General features: G+C 42.3%; 1 protein-coding gene across 1 annotated transcript; it reads left to right on the top strand.

Annotated features, from left to right (window-relative positions):
- Positions 1–1,113: 1,113 nt before the first annotated feature.
- nr2f1a (nuclear receptor subfamily 2, group F, member 1a) lies at positions 1,114–9,442 on the top strand. The gene is made up of 3 exons (XM_061728971.1): positions 1,114–2,502; positions 3,939–4,466; positions 8,206–9,442. Exons 1-3 carry the CDS (start codon positions 2,070–2,072, stop codon positions 8,478–8,480), a joined length of 1,236 nt encoding a protein of 411 aa, XP_061584955.1. The 5' UTR covers positions 1,114–2,069; the 3' UTR covers positions 8,481–9,442.
- The last annotated feature ends 10,008 nt before the right edge of the window (positions 9,443–19,450 follow it).

Below are 19,450 nucleotides of genomic sequence, written 5' to 3'. Positions count from 1 at the left end.
AGTATTGAGACAAAAAGTAGCACCACATCAGAGACTGTTGATACAACAGGGCCGTTGTCAACGTTGAATATTTAATAATCTTATCATAATTTTAGAGGATTTTGAGCGCAGCGAAAGCTCGCCGTTTATATGACACAGTCCTCCGTGCATTATTCTTACTAGGGATATTTTCTTATTAGTATTAACTGATTTTCAACTGAAACGTAAGTTTTAATGAGAGAGACTGTATAATACAGACGACGATGTACCGCAATGCGCATGGCAAGCGCAAAACAACGTGTGAAAATACAAATCCACTTCATACCAGCAAATACATTATTTAGTTTTATAATAAAGATAACAGTCCGGGACAAGCCATTTTTAAACTTTGGGGAATTTCAGCGTCAGAATTCCCCCCTTCGCCGTTTCGTGCAGCTTTTGCTTTATTTGCCGTGCGTAAACGCTTTGTCCCCTCTTGCCTTTACCCCGATTTTTTTTTTCTTTTTTCGCTATTCTATCCAGGGTTTCTTCCTCTTTTTGGTGACAATAGACGGCCCATACTAATCAGGTTTCAAAGTAAATAGCAGCGCGGGGCGAGCACAATGTAAATTGTGCCTGTCAGAGCCCCCAGCCCCTCCAGTCTTAGAGGTCTACACTGTAAAAAGTATGAATCCCTGCACAGCAGCGAGTTCAGCACTGCCGACTCTGGAAACCTTGTATGTGCCAAGACAACGGATTGAATCTTCCATATGAGCGCGAAGTGCTTTGACTTGTTTCCAATGCCAATCGATCCTTTACTAGAAATTTACATACCAAGTTCACTTACAATAAAAATCTTACCGCATTTTTGATTTGTTTCAAGATAGTGTTTGCAAAATTTCTCCTAACCTCTGACGGTGCGATCGGGAACGCGTAAAACTCTGCAGTCTGCGCGAGGTTATTTTCTACTGTGATTTATGAAAATGAAACATTTTTACATGCGAACACGAGAGCAGATGCCTATTGAAACGGACATTTTTTGCAGTGAAAGAACGGAGGGGGATTCTAACCAATGGAGAGAAAGAGAGGGCTTGGCTATAACCTTAGCCTCCCATTTTCTCTCTCCCTCTCTTCCCCCCTCTCCTCCTCTCCTCCTCCTCTATGCAGGGCTCTGGCCAGTCAGTCGCCTTTGATTATCAGTCTCCAGCAGCCCCTCTCTTGGCTCCTTGACATGAGCACCATATAAGGCGCAGCGATCTCCATAGAAACGTGTCAGTTTCAATAGTAGTGTCAAAGTTCACTATATACAGACATTCGCGCAGATCCCCCGTTTCGGAAACATTGCTCTGCTGGTCCTCCCGTTTAAGCGCATTCATTTTTGGGTCTCTCCTTCTTCTTGCATATTCTATTAGTAGTTGGTGTTTTTTCCTCTTATTTTTTCATCTTTTCTCTTCGTATCTCCATTCCTCCTGCCGGAGAGGGGTGAAACTATACATGGGCACTTCATTCGGCGACGCGGTTTTCTTTCGCTGCTGGGCGAGATGATGAGCTTTATTTAAGAATATAGATGTAAAAATCCAGCGCTTCAGTTTTTCCTCCCCTCCTATACGGCGAAGACGGGAGTGTAAAGGAGCAAGGGGGAAGAAAGGAATTTATCTCCGCAGCACTTTGGATCGCGTGTCTTTCCAACAAAAAGGTTGTTTTTTTTCTGTTTTGTTTTGTTTTGTTTTTGCTCGTTTCTGCGTCCATGTGAATTGCTCCTCTCTCTCTTTTGTGGCTTTTTTTTAATATATATATCCAACTGCAATTTGTCACGTCTGGACTCCGCTTTTTTCCTTCAAGATCAGGGATTCCTGAATGGCTGACTGCAATTTACCTTGGAACTGGCCTCCCGACACTTGCATATCCTGATCGGGTGCATATTCAGTCGCACCTCCTGTATTTTGAATGTATTGATCGTGTTTACTCCCCTTCTTTTCCCATATGAGATTGCGTGCTCCGATTTGACTTTGCGCTGCCCCGTCTTTTGAGGTATTTTTTTTTTTCCACTCCTCTACGCTATATTAACATCAGCGACCATTTCGCTTTATAGCACTTTCCGGGGCCGAGATATGGCAATGGTAGTTAGCGTGTGGCGAGATCCGCAGGAAGACGTGGCCGGAGGACCTCCGAGCGGCCCCAACCCCGCAGCGCAGCCGGCCAGGGAGCAGCAGCAGGCGGCGTCTGCGGCGCCGCACACCCCGCAGACCCCCAGCCAGCCCGGACCGCCGTCCACGCCGGGCACCGCCGGGGAAAAGGGGAGTCAGAATTCTGGACAGAGTCAGCAGCATATTGAATGTGTGGTTTGCGGAGACAAATCGAGCGGCAAACACTACGGCCAGTTCACCTGCGAGGGATGCAAAAGTTTCTTCAAGAGGAGTGTACGGAGGAACTTAACATACTCATGTCGTGCCAATAGGAACTGTCCCATTGACCAGCACCACCGAAACCAGTGCCAATACTGCCGGCTGAAGAAATGCTTAAAAGTGGGAATGCGGCGGGAAGGTGAATATATGTTTTTAAAGCCCACTCTTGTTCACGCATCCTAGTGCAGACGTTACAAGGGCTGCCATGTTGCATTAAGGTCACAGGCTTTACAGCTGGGCATGCTGCAGATTCCGTCCATGTTTTTGAGGGATGTTTACATGAATGGTTAGTCTTTCTGTCTACGTGAGAGGGGTGAAAGGCCAGTGCAGCCACAGTAGTGTGGTTTGCACACTACTGTGGCTGCAGGTCGCCCGAACAAAGCGGCTCGACTATAGTTCATCCTTTTATTTAGTTTTTCTCGTGTAAACATGTGCCATTTCGAAGTAAATGCACTGGATCCAAGCGTTTCTTCTAAATTGAGTTTTAGCACAGAATATAGTGTGTGTGTGTGTGTGTGTGTGTGTGTGTGTGTGTGTGTGTGTGTGTGTGTGTGTGTGTGTGTGTGTGTGTGTGTGTGTGTGTGTGTGTGTGTGTGTGTGTGAGTGAATGATAGAGAAAGAGAGGAAAGTGTGTGTGTGAGCGTGTGAGTGTGTGTGAGTGTGTGTTGAGCGTACGTTTGCTATGTGCACGGTTATTGGTCCTATCCCGAACGGTCGCTTAAGTATAAGTTGACTAATTCCTACCCTAATTGTACAGTAGGATTTGTTAGCCATGAGCGTGTTTTTAGGGGTAATGTGAACACACTACAAAGCCTCGTCTCTATCTTGCTCCTTATGCTGACTAGACAGCTCAGACACACTGAATAATGCCGCTGAAGTTGTTCATGGCTCATTGTTTTGCTTGCTGCATTACAGGCCGTGTAACTTTCTTCTCTGTGTCAACTGTGTGATTCCAATTGATGCAGACATCCCTCATTTTAAGTCTATTATTTGAAGTGCACATTCTAATCCTGCGTATAATGTGCACTGACTTATATTAATATTTTATTTTAAATGTTGAACACCCACTGAATTCCCTTTTTTACAAGCTGACCTTTTTATTTGGAAAAAATTTGTCAAAGTCAATACGTTTAATGGCAATTATCAATTATATTTATGCAATTTGTGGCCACAATAGAGCATTATTAAATATTTTAAACTCCTCATATTCAAGTAGCCTACTATTATTACGGTTATTTCAAGACGTAACTGCATATTTGTTAAATTTCCTTTCTAATAAATTGACGTATTTTAAATAGAATTCAGCCCTGCTGTTAAGCCTGTATCCTACATGCAACTAGGGTGAAGACAGAGACATATCTGTTTTAATGAGGTGTTTATGCTGTCGATAGAATCATTTTTTCCTGTAATATTATAGCAGTGGTCAATATGTTTTGAAAAGCGGAGTGTTTATGAAGTGCGTGCCGTTTATACTGATAACTAACACAGTTTAGCTTGCCCCGACGGCTATATACGCATGGACAATGTTTGTCAGTCCTGGATGCACATTTCCTCTTTTTTTTTTCTTTTTGTTAGCGGTTCAGCGAGGACGAATGCCTCCAACCCAACCCAACCCAGGCCAGTACGCGCTGACGAACGGGGACCCTCTGAACGGCCACTGCTATCTGTCCGGATACATCTCGTTGTTGCTGCGGGCAGAACCTTACCCGACGTCCCGGTACGGGAGCCAGTGCATGCAGCCCAACAATATCATGGGCATCGAGAATATCTGCGAGCTGGCGGCTCGCTTGCTCTTCAGCGCCGTGGAGTGGGCGAGAAACATCCCTTTCTTCCCCGACCTGCAAATCACCGACCAGGTGTCCCTTCTCAGGCTGACGTGGAGCGAGTTGTTTGTGCTGAACGCTGCGCAGTGCTCCATGCCTCTGCATGTGGCCCCTCTGCTCGCCGCGGCGGGCCTGCACGCCTCCCCGATGTCCGCGGACCGCGTCGTGGCTTTCATGGATCACATCCGGATCTTCCAGGAGCAAGTGGAGAAGCTTAAGACCCTGCACGTAGACTCGGCAGAGTACAGCTGCCTGAAGGCCATCGTGCTTTTCACATCAGGTGGGTGTCCGCACATGTCACACAGGAGCGTGGCCCCTGATCAAACGAGGCCTATAGTTTTGGTAGTGCAGGGAGCGAGGCTCACGGTGTCATCGAGGCTGTCAGATATCGACTGGTCATAGATCTGAGCGTTGGAGATGTTTGTGTTGCAGAAGAAAAAAAGCTATTTTGTCAACAGCTTGCGTTATATCCACTTACATGCATTCCCCTGTCACTCGTAGCCGCAGTAAGACGTGTAAACAAACCCAGATTGAGTGCATCAAGTTTGTAAGTCTATCCCTCCTTTCAAAGCCCTTTATAAAATAGGAGATAATTTACAATCTCACGGTCCATATTCCATAATCTGTGAGTTAAAACTTTTCTGAAACACGTCTGTACCGAACCCGAGACTGTTCGCGGCCATAAATTTTAGAACAGGTGTCAAATAATTGAGCTTAAAGATGAAATAGTGTGTCAGTGGCATATATGACAGCTGATGCATTTATGAGTGTGGCTGCATGCTTTTATCCTTGTTTTTCGTGCACAAACACATGTCTTTGGGGGCAGGAAATAATCCCGAACAGACTGAGATCAAAAAAGCTCATGCAAGTTGATTCGTGTGTCTGTGCATCGCCTCGGTAGGACACAGAGCCGCCCTTAATAACTTAAGTTATTAGTAGTTTAATCTTAGCTGACCTATTAATTTTCTTAGTTACTGAGGATAGTTTCTCCTGTCGCACCGCTTTGAAAAGTAATCAGCAGCAGTTTTTAAAAGTAACCTACATTCTTGATAGCTTAATTGATGCCTGACTGGGGCAATAAGCGTCTAAATCTCTCTATTTACTCTTGGTGGCAATTTAGATGCTATTTTGGAGTTATTTGTGTACGCCTGCCATTAGGCCAGTTACATCAGGGGAGTCTGGTGATTATGGGGAGGAAGAGGGACGTCTAAACTTACTCACAGGGCCCTGGACTATACTGAACTTTCTTAAAAGTTGTCTTATCAGTCTTCTCTTTTCTGTATCAATCGCAAAATTCCGTAAAAAAGGTTTACATGATCTACAATTGGACACGCTGATGATAGAATATTCACTTTCACTAGGACTTTTAGATTACCTTTCATTTTGAATGAATTGGTACTTGCAAAGTTGCAATATCCGAAGCGGCAGTAGTGCTTTTGTATCACTTTTGTCTGTTAGTATATTATTACTATTTATTACGAACTTAACTTTGTAGTTATCCGCAATTACACATATATTATATTATATTATATTATATTATATTATATTATATTATATTATATTATATTATATTATATTATATTATATTATATTATATTATATTATATTATAAAATAATTACCTTTATTTTTTTTAAATCTCAGATATGGTGTTTAGATCCAAGCCACCTTCATACTTAGTTTTTGTTTTTTGTTTTTTGTTTTAATTGCTCACATATTGACCATCAGAAACAATGATAAATTATGCTCAGTTTTTGGGGGAGGAAAAAGTTGCCTTATGGGTTATTGTATATTTTAACACACCTATAAAACGTATTTTAAAAGTTCAGATTTATTCTATTTATACATTTTCTCACTTTTAGGCGAGTTAGAGTCGTTAATGTGACAGTTTGCGACCCAGAACATCTTATAGCTGTAACTGTTCTCAGTGACACCTCAGACCAGATCTTTTCTTTGCTGGACGTGTCTGTACCCAGATCACCCAGAGAAAATCCACATGCATCTTCATATGCCCCCTGTTTTCTGACAAACCATTTAGTTAGTGTGATACTGTGCTGTCTCTTATAGAAAGTTACGTGGCACTTTGCCAAGATCAGCGTGGATTGTTTGCCTTTAATAACACCAGACGTGTCAGCATTTGATGCATAAATAATGGTGGTCAGGGAAAACTATTTCACCACCGACCTGGACCATTGTCTTACATGGGTTCCTCGTCCACACGTGCTGTCTGGGGTATGCGTCTTTGCTAACTTGCAGAAATAGTCGTTTGGATCTGGAAGCTCTCTGCTTCCACGTCCCAGCCTATAGTGGGGTGCATTGGTTGCAGGCCTTATGGGGAGTTGTGGGGTGTCTTTGACCAGCGTTCTCTCGATGCCTGCATTCAACTGCAGCATATTCTCTGCAATGCTTTGATTTCCTTACATCGCAGAGCAAAATTAATGCAAATGGCTTGTTTCGTTTCAGGCTACTATTTCCAAATGTAATTAATTTAAACCATATCGATTGCTGTAGATTTTAAAAGAGACACTCAGCGTTAATCCAAAGTCATTTGCATACATGGGGCTTTGACAGGCCAGACTAAGGTCACATTAAATCACCCCGAGATCCAGCGTTGTCCCCGGGTTCATAAGGTTATTGTGTCTGGCCATAGTGAGTTATAGCACTGAGAAATTAAGAATGGGCTTAAAAGCCTCTGTCCACTACTTAATGTATACTGCTTGAAAAGGAAAGCGGGTTGTGTAGTTTCTACAAAAGCATGCAGCTCAGCACAGAATCTTGCGAGGACAACTCAGTCTTCTTGTGGGAGCAGATATGCCAACGGATACGCCACTTGCGTTTACAGCATTGCAAATGCAGCAGAGGAGACATGCTTGGCTTGGGCGAAAAGCAGATCCTTTTTACACCAGACATAACATGTTAAGACACTGCCATGCCTCGTATGCTTTTGTCTACTATGAACCGTGGCTACAGAGCCCACCAGTGAGCACCAAGCGCGTCCTGCCTGCGCTGCAGCACACGCTCATTTTCAGATATTTTACGTTGCTTCCCTGTGACTATTGACTGCACCCCCTCTAATAAATGCGATTGCTCTCAGCAGCCGGTCCTATAGGCTACATCGAAAAACAGGCCAAGAGTGGTCTATGGAGAGAAGAGCAGTGAAATCACTTAACAGCTTACTGCAGAGTAATTAGGTCACATTACATCCGGTGTAATTTCAGATTCATCAGTGCCGTTTATGTTGCCTTATACCTACAATCCCCCGAGTGCAGGCGTAAAGAACAGCGGCCTTTGGGCCTGCTTCTTACCTTTTGCCTTCGCGTTGTTGCCCATTATTTCTCACTTTTCTAGCCACCAAATCTGTCATTCAGCTCTATATTCTTTTCGATTGTTATAAAGTCTGACAGAAATACCCTCCTCCGAGTTGTGCATCCCCTATCCCGCAGCAGGTCCCCTGTTTATTCTGTATGACAGTCCCTCTCACTCAGTGTGATGTAGCATGTTTGGGCAGCTTGTTTGTTCATTTCACATTGTCAATAACACGTAATGGCGGGTGCTGAATGATAACCAGAGAGTTTTTGCAGGACGCAAATTGGGCATGGCAAGGTGCATGCTTGGCAAAGCTCACTTGGGACAAAAATATCCACGTGGCTCTTTGTTTATTTTATTTTATATTTTTAATATTAGAAAAAAATTGAGACGTCACCAGCACTGTCATTTGACTTTTTTGCCTTTTATAAACGAGTGTAAAAATATACATATATAGTTTTTCTCGCGTGTAAGTTACACACAATTCCATCTCTTCCAGCCTGGTGACCTGACATACTTAGAAATATATCATATATTTTTAGCCTACAGTTATTCTTTGACTAGTTCCACGAAAAGCATGAAATAGATTTACATTTAGGACTCCTGTCTCAACATAGTCTACAGCATCGTGTGCTTCAAAAAAAAAAAAAAAAAAAAGAAAGAGGGAAAAAATGAAGTTTCCTAACCACAGTGCTTTTGGTGTGTGTTTCTCAGACGCTTGTGGCCTGTCGGACGCTGCTCACATCGAGAGCCTACAGGAGAAATCCCAGTGCGCTCTGGAGGAGTACGTGAGGAGCCAGTACCCAAACCAACCCAGCCGCTTTGGCAAGCTCCTGCTGCGGCTGCCCTCTCTGCGCACCGTCTCCTCTTCGGTAATCGAGCAGCTGTTCTTCGTCCGCTTGGTAGGTAAAACTCCTATTGAAACCCTCATCAGGGATATGCTATTATCCGGGAGCAGCTTCAACTGGCCTTACATGTCCATCCAATGATCCTAATATGAAAGTGGAAAAAAGAGGAAAAAAGGACCAAAATTCAGCAGCCCTCACCCCATCCTTCTTCAAGAAGACTATATATAGGACATTTTCTGAGAAACTTGGAAGACATTACTTTTTTTCTGTCTTCTGGGACTGTGATGGAATACGTTATGTACAGAAAAATATTGGAACTGGACTTTACACCTGTGTAAATCCACGCTCATCTTCAAGAACAATACTCTTCATTTTGTAAAATACTAGTCTTTATTTTCTTTTTTTTTGTAAAAAATACAAATAAAATGAAAAACATCATATGCGCAGTAAGAAAAAAAGAATCAAGACTTAGCAGGAAAAATAATGTTTCCAAGCAATTATAAGAATTGTCCTGTGTCTATGTACCTCTCTGTTTTGTATTTTTTCTGGTTCTAAACCAGGGTTTCTGTGATTCTATACTAATAATTTTTTGATATAACCTTTTGCTTCTTATAATGAGTGCGATATATGTTGTCGAAGCTATGTTCTCCAGGAATTAAAATTGAAGTGAGAATATAAAAACAGAAAAATAAAGAAATTTAGACAAAATAAGAAACAGTCTAATCGCTGTGACAATATTACCACTGATGGTTGAACTTTTTCAATTGATACGATGGACCTGCAGCAGCAGCAAACTGACCTCCAGGACATTTTTACTGACATTTTTACTCCAGGACGTCTGGGGCGCCTTCTCTCCGGGCTGTGAGTGCGTGTGGAGCCGATCATCAGTCAAAGAGGAGAGACATGAAAAATCAAAAGCACTTTTAATATATCATTTCAAATACATTTTGTTTGTTTCGTCTTGGAAATTTTCATTGTTTCTTGAATTTTATTGGTTGTTGCCTTCAATTTGCTTACTCCATGATGCAGCTTTTTTTGCAGAAGGGTCGGTTGATGAAGTTGTGTGATGGTGACTGTACTATTAAAAAAGAAATAGGCAACAATGTCTCATTCTCAAGCATTTTCCTGTGAGCAAATGTCAAGGTGCTTGGGCTTATTTCACACCATCAGAGGGGATTTGCTGTGCGCTCATGATCTCTAAGAGCGCGAGTGAAGCCTGCTGTTACTGAATCAAAAACATATAATTCTGAATACACCGTTTGCCTCTGTTATACCCACTTGTGAAAATGAGTTGATGCGCGAGATTATGTTGTAATAACACAATAGGTACACTGTTTATGCTCTGAAAGACCCACTGGAATAAGTGGCATAGCGGATACAAAAAAAGGGAAGACAATACGTGAATAAGCAGGGAGATCTCTGCCAGCCTGTGGGTGCATCAATGTTTAATATTTTTCCCAGACACCAAGAGCAACGTGCGTAATGCGCAGAGCCACATCAAGCTTTCCTCACGTGACTTAATCAAGGTGATTCTCCACTCCAACTAAACAATATCCCCCTCTCAACTCCGTTCTTAAAAACTCTGCCTTGATAGTGCATTGCATGCCTCGGTATTGATGTGGGCGTCATTTGGCAAAAGGGTTAGGCCCTGCTGCAAAGCTGCTGTGATATGCGTGATCAATCTGGAAAATGTATTTTACAGCATGTAAGCCAGTCGATAGGAACACCGAGTGTGATGCATCGTGTGGGAACGGAGGGAAGAGAAGGGAGGGAGGGAGGACGAGACCATGGTAAGGAATTACTGTAGAGAAGAAACGTGGTAGGAAGTGGTGTGTGTGTGTGTGTGCGTGTGTGTGTGTGTGTGTGTGTGTGTGTGTGTGTGTGTGTGTGTGTGTGTGTGTGTGTGTGTGTGTGTGTGTGTGTGTGTGTGTGAGGGAGAGAGAGAGAGAGAGAGAGAGAGAGAGAGAGAGAGAGAGAGAGAGAGAGAGAGAGAGGGAGAGAGAGAGAGAGAGAGAGAGAGAGAGAAACCTTGGTCTCTCTCTCTCTCTCTCTCTCTCTCTCTCTCTCTCTCTACGTGGCCTTGGTTCGAGTGTAATGAGTGCATGTGCATCGATGAGTCCTCAATGTGTTAGATGGGTAACACTGAGTTTCTGACCTTGCATTGGTCCGTCTCTCCGCGCACCTTCCTTCTTTTATGCCACCGTTTACTCCACAAAAACGACAAAGGAAGGCCAGTTATTTATCTGCACCAGTCCCGACTGGGATCTCCACATTACACTCACACCACCAGGGATAAAATGTGATAACAACTGGAAAGTAATATTATGAAGAAAATGTGGTTTATAGGCTGAAAATGTATTAGGTTTGCCTGATGGAGCTTCTCTTCGTCATCAGACGTGTTGCTTGTGTGACATTTTGCCCACATCTTCATTTGCTGGTGAGACTCATGGGGTACAGAAGAACAGAAGCTGTTGTCGCACGTTTCATTGTGTGAGATTCATTTGGTCAAATATAGGATTATTGGAGGGGTATTTGTGTCGGAGGTGTATTTGTTTGCACTACATGTCAAGTTCAAAGGTTCCATTATCAATAAGTTGTAACGTGGGACGAAATCATGGGCTACAGGTTGTCCTCAAATAAAATTCAAACACGTCTTTATATTTGTGAATGAGGTTTGTTCCTGAATATAGCGCCTATAAACGTCACGTCTTCACACCCAGTAATTGGTTGTACATACATATTCTGTTTTTAAAAAAAAATCTTATTAGACGTTTTGTCTTTGTGGGTTTTGTGGACAATTCTCCATAAACACGTTCATTAACAAGTGAAATCGCAAACTTAGCCTGAAAACGTTGACAGGAACAACGTAATTATTTCAACATTTTTGTCTTTAAGGTTTTATTTTGATATTTTTGATCCTGCAGACGTCTCTTTCCCAGATGATGAGGTCTGCACGTAAGAGCAGGTCTATGTTTTGGGGATTTTTTCTTTTCTTTTCAAATGCATGGATATGGCTTCACCACGACCATCACAACAGTCCAGGTCGTTTTTGTTTTATGTAGCTATACGGACTAAATTGTTTGCTGGGTTATTAAACGCAGCTTTCAGCTGCTTGTCTCTACATAATGTATTCAGAATCCCTCCAGAGTAACTCTCTTTTATCCTCTTGCTGAGAGCATTCTGTTATACAATTGTTACACTGCAGGCTATATAAAGCAGTAGTACAAAAACAGATGAAATGGTGGCATGTGTTCCTAATTAACGTTTCAGCATAGGCAATACTGGCAAAACACATGAGGACTCTAGGAAATGTGAGATTTTGTATTTAGGCTGCGGACCACTTAGGACTCTCCTGTTTTACAAGAGCTTGATTCGTTAATCATGTAGCGTTTCACGTGTGAAAATATATGCTTTAAATGAGTGGTATGTTTTCTCTTTTTATTTCAGTCGTTTATTAACAAATTAATCTTCTGTGTGATGACAACATCCGCTATTATGAATTAAACAAAGGAAAAAGTAAAATGCACAAGGAGAGACGTAAATACACTGTCAGATTGGGTCATAGCTGCGGTGGGTAAGGGAGATGGATATGTGCAACACTATAGGCTCCATTTGTGTCTCTCTAATTTCGGAAACTCTGGTTACCAAAGTGTTACTACGAAATGAGTTAAATAACCATTTACCTTTGTCTGGTTTCATTCATCAAACCACAAGTGGAGGACTCCTAACACGGGGGGCTATTTGTTTGCTTTACACAAGCAGCTGGGTGCGATTTCACGTTTGAGATATCTCTCTGAAAGAGAACATTTATTATCCTAAGTTGTCAGCGAGCCTATTTCACGAAAACCCTCAATGCAAACCGGCAGTGTTCTGCTGCAGTGGAAATGTCCTATTGGCGTCACACGTCACTACATTTCACTTATAGTAGCCCGGTTTCCCCAGTCACATTTGACAAATACTGTTGTTTGAGACAATAACAATTTCCAAATAGCGGCTGCGTGTATGAATGGGGGCCCCTCTGAAGTGTGACACGGCTTATTTCTCATACAGTCTTGTGCGTAAAAGAGGAATGACAACACATGCAGGACAAGTGCCTCGCCGTGTTGGCTCCGTAACTTATCCAGGCGAGCTTGCTACAAGTCTGGGGCCGCACAGTGAGAAGTGATGTCCAAAATTAAACCGATTTCTGTCGTGTATTTGCCACACATTAGCATCCAGTCCGAGTTTCTTGTAGTATTGACTGGGCGCAGTCAATGAAGAGGCATGTCGTGTGATTACTGTGCGCTGAGATCCGCCCGTAGACCACATAGGCAACCTTTAAGCCATGGATGAAATCCAGCCCTTCGGGGTATAAAATCAGCCTATAGTTGTGAATGTAACACAAGGGGAGGTCTCCCTTGTTACGCGCGGACACGCACATCGGTGCACACGTACAATTGTCATAAATGTGTGTAAGGCAGGTCAGTGATTTTTTTATATATATATATATATATATATATATATATATATATATATATATATATATATATATATATATATATATATATATATATATATATATATATATAAAGGTACTTTCTCTAGTCTTTCCTTGGGCACGTTCCTTGCAGTCCCGGGCGTAAAAGCGCGTACACAAACGTACGTAAGCGTTTGTGCTCGAGCTGCTGGCTCAGAGAGAGAGAGAAAGAGAGGGAGAGTGAGAGAGAGGTGATGGTGAGAAAGCCCGGATCGCTGTGTAAGCGGATCTCTTTGTGTTGATTTAGGAAGACGTTTGCTGTATATAACGTTCAAGGCTGATAATATCATTGCCTGGCCAGATAAATAAAGCATTGGCCAAAACCATCGGGTCAGCTATCGATCCGCTTTCTCTCCCTGAGAGAGCGAGAAGGCGGGGTGGACAGGAGGGGGAGGAGGAGGAGGTGGCGGAGGGGGACTGAGAAAGAGAAGGGGAGAAAGGGAAAGAGACCTCACTCATTAGCATTCCACAGCCATGGACTAAACGCTGACAACTAACAGAGATATCCAGCTCTACACCACTGCATGCATTTTCCCCCCTTTGTCTTCTTCCCCTGGCCCTTCATTTCCAGCGGACAGATCTCTCGTCACAGCCAGCACATTTTTATTTATGCCCTCTCCACTCCTTTTGCAAGAATGGAGCTCCTGCACCAGAAAGAAAAAGCTTCTAGTAAAGCGGAGAAAAAAGGGGGGGAGTGATGTTGTAAAAGCTGTGCAGAAGTGACAGCGCTAAGCACACCGGCTTTGCTTGAGAGGGATACAATTGTGTGTGACGTGACAAAATGGACGTTTTAAATTACAACCTTAACTGCTTTTACTTGGATATTTTGCATTAAAATATATATGCCGTCTGTATAGATTCACTAAGGCAAATATCCTGATTATAAATGTTTTAACGGAAGGTAATTAATTTCAAACTTAGATTTTAAGAGCTTTAATGAAATGTATCTTCAAATTTTAAAAACGTATGTGATATACTTTTTTTTTTAAGGTTGCTTAACCTTAATGTGAAATAAAATAAGCATTTACACCCAATGAGTGCATACTTGAATCTTAAAAAGTTGGGCTGGGTTTTTATAATTGTGCTTATATAGCCTACTAGAAACTAAATAAACATTCTTGATAAGATAACTGAAAACCTTCAGGATTTTACGGACTAATATAGAGACCTCTAATGACATAATTTAGACAAGCTCCCTTTTTCAGACAACTATATCTTAATATGCACTCCAGTCTCCCCCAACAATGACAGCTGTTCATCTGATAGTAACTTCTTTCCAAGTTTTCTCCCCTCCCACCCCGGGGCCCCCGGTCTCTGTCTTGCTTTGTTGTTTTAAAATATGCATGTCTCTCCGGAATGCCAGTCACGGGTCCAAACTTTGTGTGTCCCAACCACCCACATGATGAAATGATCCTTTTTAAGCGGGCTCAATATGTCTCAATCTGCACTCGTCTTCCCCTCTCTAAAGCTTCTGGGTTCGGGACACAGCCCAGAAATATATTAATTAAAGCGCACTTTATTGCGGACTTTTTTAGCACTGAGGAGGAAGACGCGGTTGGATCAAGTCAAGCCCTGTCAGCAACGGATGGATGAAGATTCATGGGAGGAAAAGGAAAATAAGTAAGGATGATTTTGACGCCCTCACTCTCCCTCTCTCTCCGTCTTTTCCTCTGAGTGTGTTTAAGTGTGTGTCTTGCACAAGTGTTCGTGTGTGTTCCTCTGACTGAAACAAATAAAGCCAGGGGGAGTGAGGAAGTGTGAGCGAAAGGGGGAGGAGGGATATATACGTAAAAAGTGAAAGAGGATGGACGTTTTGCTCTTGGTGTGTCATGTGCGCGTTTATGCGTATAGAGTGTGTGTAAGAAATTAACCAGCACACATAGCATTAAACTCCAATGTGCGACTTTTCTCATGTAGCCCACAGTTGTTCGCAGGAATTGTGGCGTTACATGTGTGGAATAAACCACAGAACCAACTAGGAAAAGAAAGAAAGGAAATGCTTGGTTTTAAAGGGGAAAGAGTGAATCGGATGTAACAGAGCGTTTGCAGCTCAAGAGAAGCTCATAATTCCTTTCCTGTCAAGTTTGAAAAGATGCCTGCATGCGTGTCATGTCCCAAGTTCTGCCATTATTAAAAGACGAAAAGACTGAACAATGACAGATGCAAAGTATGATTAAGATGTTAAGTTCAAGGAATTTAAAAGGAAAGTTTCACTTTAAACCTGTTGCTTCTTCTCCAGACATAACAGCAACCCAGAGGTAGGACAACTTCCCATGAGCCCTGCGCCTTCTCATCCTATCATAATCCACTCCTCCAAAAATGTAAACACAATGGAAGTCATTGAGACCTGCACAAACAAATCGAATTTAATGACTCTGTTCATTTATTAAATTCAGACACGTTTTAATAGACACCCCGACAGTCGGATTATGTCAACATATGGGAGGCCGAGCAGCAAGGCCCGGGCTTACATACCTGACAGCGCCCGGGCTTTTCAACAATATTTACGGCTTCTCTTTCTAATACACTCCAGATGGTCTGTGACTGTGCCACCGCAGTCGACGAGCTCCTCAATTTTTACTCAGCAACATTTTGTTGCAATTACAACGATGCTGAGGCAACATTTGTTGGTGACCCACTTTCTATGCATTATATACATATAAATAAATAAATAAACAAATACAACAACTGGTTGAAGGGAAATTAAAACAGTTGGATCCACTAATGCAGGCCTTTGGTGTTTGCACAAGAAGTGCAGGTTTGAGTCAAGGAAAATTCTTGAAAATTCAAGGAAATTCATCCAAGAAATATCCTCCAACAATAGTCCCCTCTTCGTGGTTTGATGGATTCATATCTATTATATACAAAACCCACAGGCCGCATTCATGCTTGACCAATCTTTGTTGTTGCCTGTGCGGGTTTATTTCTCTTCAGTCAGCCACTCAGGCAGAATAATGCGTGTAAAGATATAATCCACTGAGCCCATACCCTCTGTAGTCCTTTCCTATATTATCCACTGACAATGGTAAGCTTTCTAGCAGGTATCCAACCTCTGTGCAAAACACAAGCCACGCCGTTTGATGAGGATTTGGTTAATAGACTAATTTTATTTCTTTATAACAATAGTATATTTTATCATATGATTAAGATATCTATCTATCTATCTATCTATCTATCTATCTATCTATCTATCTATCTATCTATCTATCTATCTATCTATCTATCTATCTATCTATCTATCTATCTATCTATCTATCTATCTATCTATCTATCTATCTATCTATCTATCTATCTATCTATCTATCTATCTATCTATCTATCAATGATGCTCGTCGGTTGTGTTGCTGTCAAACGTGCAGCTCGGATTGTCTCCATCTGTGTTTACCTGTATTTCTGCGGTAGGTCTATTATGATTAACTGAAATGAAGCATTGGGAGGTATTTTTCATCTGTGCCACAGGGCACCGCTGCTGACAGTGGTAAGGTTTCCCATTGACTCCCTTTACTCTCCACGCTTGGATCTCCCTCTCGCTCTCAGCCACCTCAGAGGACTCGCGGCATGTTGATAAATACATGTCTTTTCTTCCATCTTACTCAGCACCATCCATCACATTTGTACGTCCATGTTACACTGCTGGGCTTCGGGGAGGGAGAGGATGCCAGTAGGCGCACAGAAAACACTCTAAATCAGCAAAGAGGGATATTTTCTTTATGCAAACTGAATAATTGCCTCACACCGTTTTCTGGTCGCGTTAACGAGGTGAAATGTATTAAATAAGACATTGTCTAAGCTGCTGTGTTGGGAGACTTAGCCGTGGTCTTTTTTGCTGTGCTCCGTGGGTTAATAACCTCTTCACGCACGCTAAACACTTCGTTTTGATCGTGGTAACACGTTGGAGGGAATTTTCTTGTGGTTTGAACCACGTCCTGGACCACTCAGAGGGCCGGTCGCCTTGTGGCTGCAAGATTCTTTGTGGCCCCACATGCCGCCGCTGTGATTATAGAAGTGGCTCCTCTCCCTTGTTAAAGAAGCAAAGCTCTAATCTAGCTTCTGTGTCGCCCCCAAAGCCACTGTGCTTTAGTGAAAATGCGCGTCCGCGCGCGCATGTTTGGGAGAGGAGTGAGTGGGGGTCGGTGGAGAGAGAGAAGAGAAGAAGGGAAGGGTGGAGAGCAAAAAGGAGGAGGGGGGGGTGCAACGGAGTGGCCCTTTCCCTCGTTTGAGTGACACGACCCCTCTCTTCTCTTCAAAGGCCATGCGGAAATAAACGCATCTCATTTGAATGGCGAATTTTCTTGGTGGTATTTTACAGCCAAGATTTCTGGAATAGGAATTTGTATTTTTTCCCCCTCTCCTTTCAATATTGAATTGGGATGGTCCTGGTGGCGGGGTATTCAATATATTCCCTTCTCTCCACATGCAGCATTCTGCAGCCAGTGTGGTATTTTGTCCATGACTACACCAGCAGCCCCCCCTCCTCACCCCATCCAAATTCATTTGCATCCACTGATGATATCAGTAAAGAATTGCTGGCACCGTATGAGGCAGGGTGGGGGGAGAAGGCTTATTTGGATAAAACTGGACCGCAGAGTGGACACGGCCCTAAAGGTCAGTCGCTCATTCATGTCAAGGTGGCAGGGGGTGTGTGTGTGTGTGTTGGGGAGGGGGGGTCGGCATGGGGTTGCCAAAGAGGCTTATTTGAAAGCGGGCGTATATTTGAGGCGAGGCAATGAAAAGGAGCGGACCACAAAGCTCGTCATACTTCAAATACGCCCCGTCACATCTTCACTCTTTCCTTTCCAAGCTGAAGGCGGGTATATAAAGTGGGGTGTCAGTGTTGTGGCACGGCCCGCAGAACGCGCAGCAGAAAACACGACATGTGGACCAGAGAGAGGATCACAGAGGTTCAGGTGCACAAAGGAAGCTGATTCGAAGGTTTGCCTTTAGTGGCTCCTTTTGATATTTGAAAATAAAATACAGGAAAATTAAAATAAGGACTTTAGTATAGTGTTTAGAAAGTTTCTGCTAATGTACAGCAGCTCATATAACCCCAAAGTTGTTTACAGCACCATTACAAGAAGAGATAGAAAACCTCTCTGACTATAGAACCAAACCAAGCAGGGGTTTTATTGAGAGCAAGCCTAAATCTTTCTGATAACTAGGCTCTCTGCTTCAATTTTGGTAATAGTGCGAAATGTCAAGGATTTACTGCTGAGGCAAAAAGGCAAAATGGAGAAAGCAGCCATGAATATAATGACGGGCATTCACCACCTTCTAGTGCCTTTAGAAAACAAGACAAGTCAAAGCAACGTGGTCTTTATATGTTATGTAGAAAATAGTCTAATTTATGTCAAATGCATACATTTATTAGATGGCACTGGCCAGGGCCCTCACCTGAGAGCAGCAGATAAACATGCAAGCAAGAAAAAACAAAAACTGCTACTTTTCTTTCCTTGTAATTAGTGAATCAAATAATGCAATAACCTGTTCGTATACCTCAGTTTAGTCCATGCACAGCTACCATTCACAGCGTGCATCCACACACAGACAGACACACATTTATCACTCCAACATTATGTGTATATATGGAACAACTTTAGATGGGATATATTACAATGAAATGAGCTGCAATTTCAGTGTAAATATTTCTGAAACTTATTAATGGCCTGTAGTTATCAGTGTGTCCAAGCAATCTACACTTTATTTTTTGCACAGGAAGTGTGTGTTTGTGTGTGTATGTGGGCCAATTTAATGACCAAAAATGCTCACAAATTCCTGATTGTCAATTGGTGCCAAAGATAAATGAACAATATGAAAATTTTACTTTCTTAAACGTTGGTTTAAATGTTATTGCTAAAGCTTATCACTCATAAGGTACATTTTCATATGGAGTGATAATGGCTGGCTAAATATAATATTATTTTATTTTTATATTCAGAATAATATTCAGATTTTGTATTTTTATCTGTATTTCTAATTCTGTTTCTGAAATAATCCGGAGTGTTGGACGTGTGTTGGTTTACATAACCTTTCTGTGCTAACGTGAACTGAGATGAATAATGACGCTCTGGGTCCGCTGGCTGAATGAAGCACAGTAAAGCTGGATGATTTCAGATATACAGCCCTGCATTGATTGCTGAACTAATAGAGCTTGTGCCCCTTACTCGCGATCTGGCTTTTACCACTGCTATCAAATACTCATCATTATTACTGCTTACTGTATGTGGTTGTAAGTGACGTTGCTGTTATTGCACCATCATTATCAGCAATGATAGTACTGTGAACAAGTCTTAGCTGTGTCTTTGTAAGTATAATAAAAGGCTACTGCAGGATACGGCGGTAATGTAAAGAGGAAGATATATGAGCATATTACTAATGTGGTTAATTTTTCCAATTTAATTTTTTTTCAAAACACCTCCTTTAGAAAAGAAAAACATAGTCTTTCTTTGTAACACTGATTTGCGACTATTTACTGAGTACACACACACTTCATGGGGAAAAACGCTGCCATGGAGTTTAAGAGTGTTAGGATCAACTGACTTTGTCAAGAGAGGGATTCAGCAAAGCTCCGTGAGTTATTCGCCCATTTTTAGACGTT

Source organism: Cololabis saira, chromosome 9 (genome assembly GCF_033807715.1).
Source record: "Cololabis saira isolate AMF1-May2022 chromosome 9, fColSai1.1, whole genome shotgun sequence".
Classification (NCBI taxonomy): Eukaryota; Metazoa; Chordata; class Actinopteri; order Beloniformes; family Belonidae; genus Cololabis; species Cololabis saira.
This window is presented reverse-complemented; position numbering and strand designations above follow the sequence as displayed.

Excerpts from the sequence above, each read along its gene's own strand:
- nr2f1a (XM_061728971.1), top strand. The coding sequence starts at position 2,070 with ATGGCAATGGTAGTTAGCGTGTGGCGAGATCCGCAGGAAGACGTGGCC. Across the intron at positions 2,503-3,938 it reads AGTGGGAATGCGGCGGGAAG|CGGTTCAGCGAGGACGAATG; the intron begins GTGAATATATGT and ends TCTTTTTGTTAG. Across the intron at positions 4,467-8,205 it reads CATCGTGCTTTTCACATCAG|ACGCTTGTGGCCTGTCGGAC; the intron begins GTGGGTGTCCGC and ends TGTGTTTCTCAG.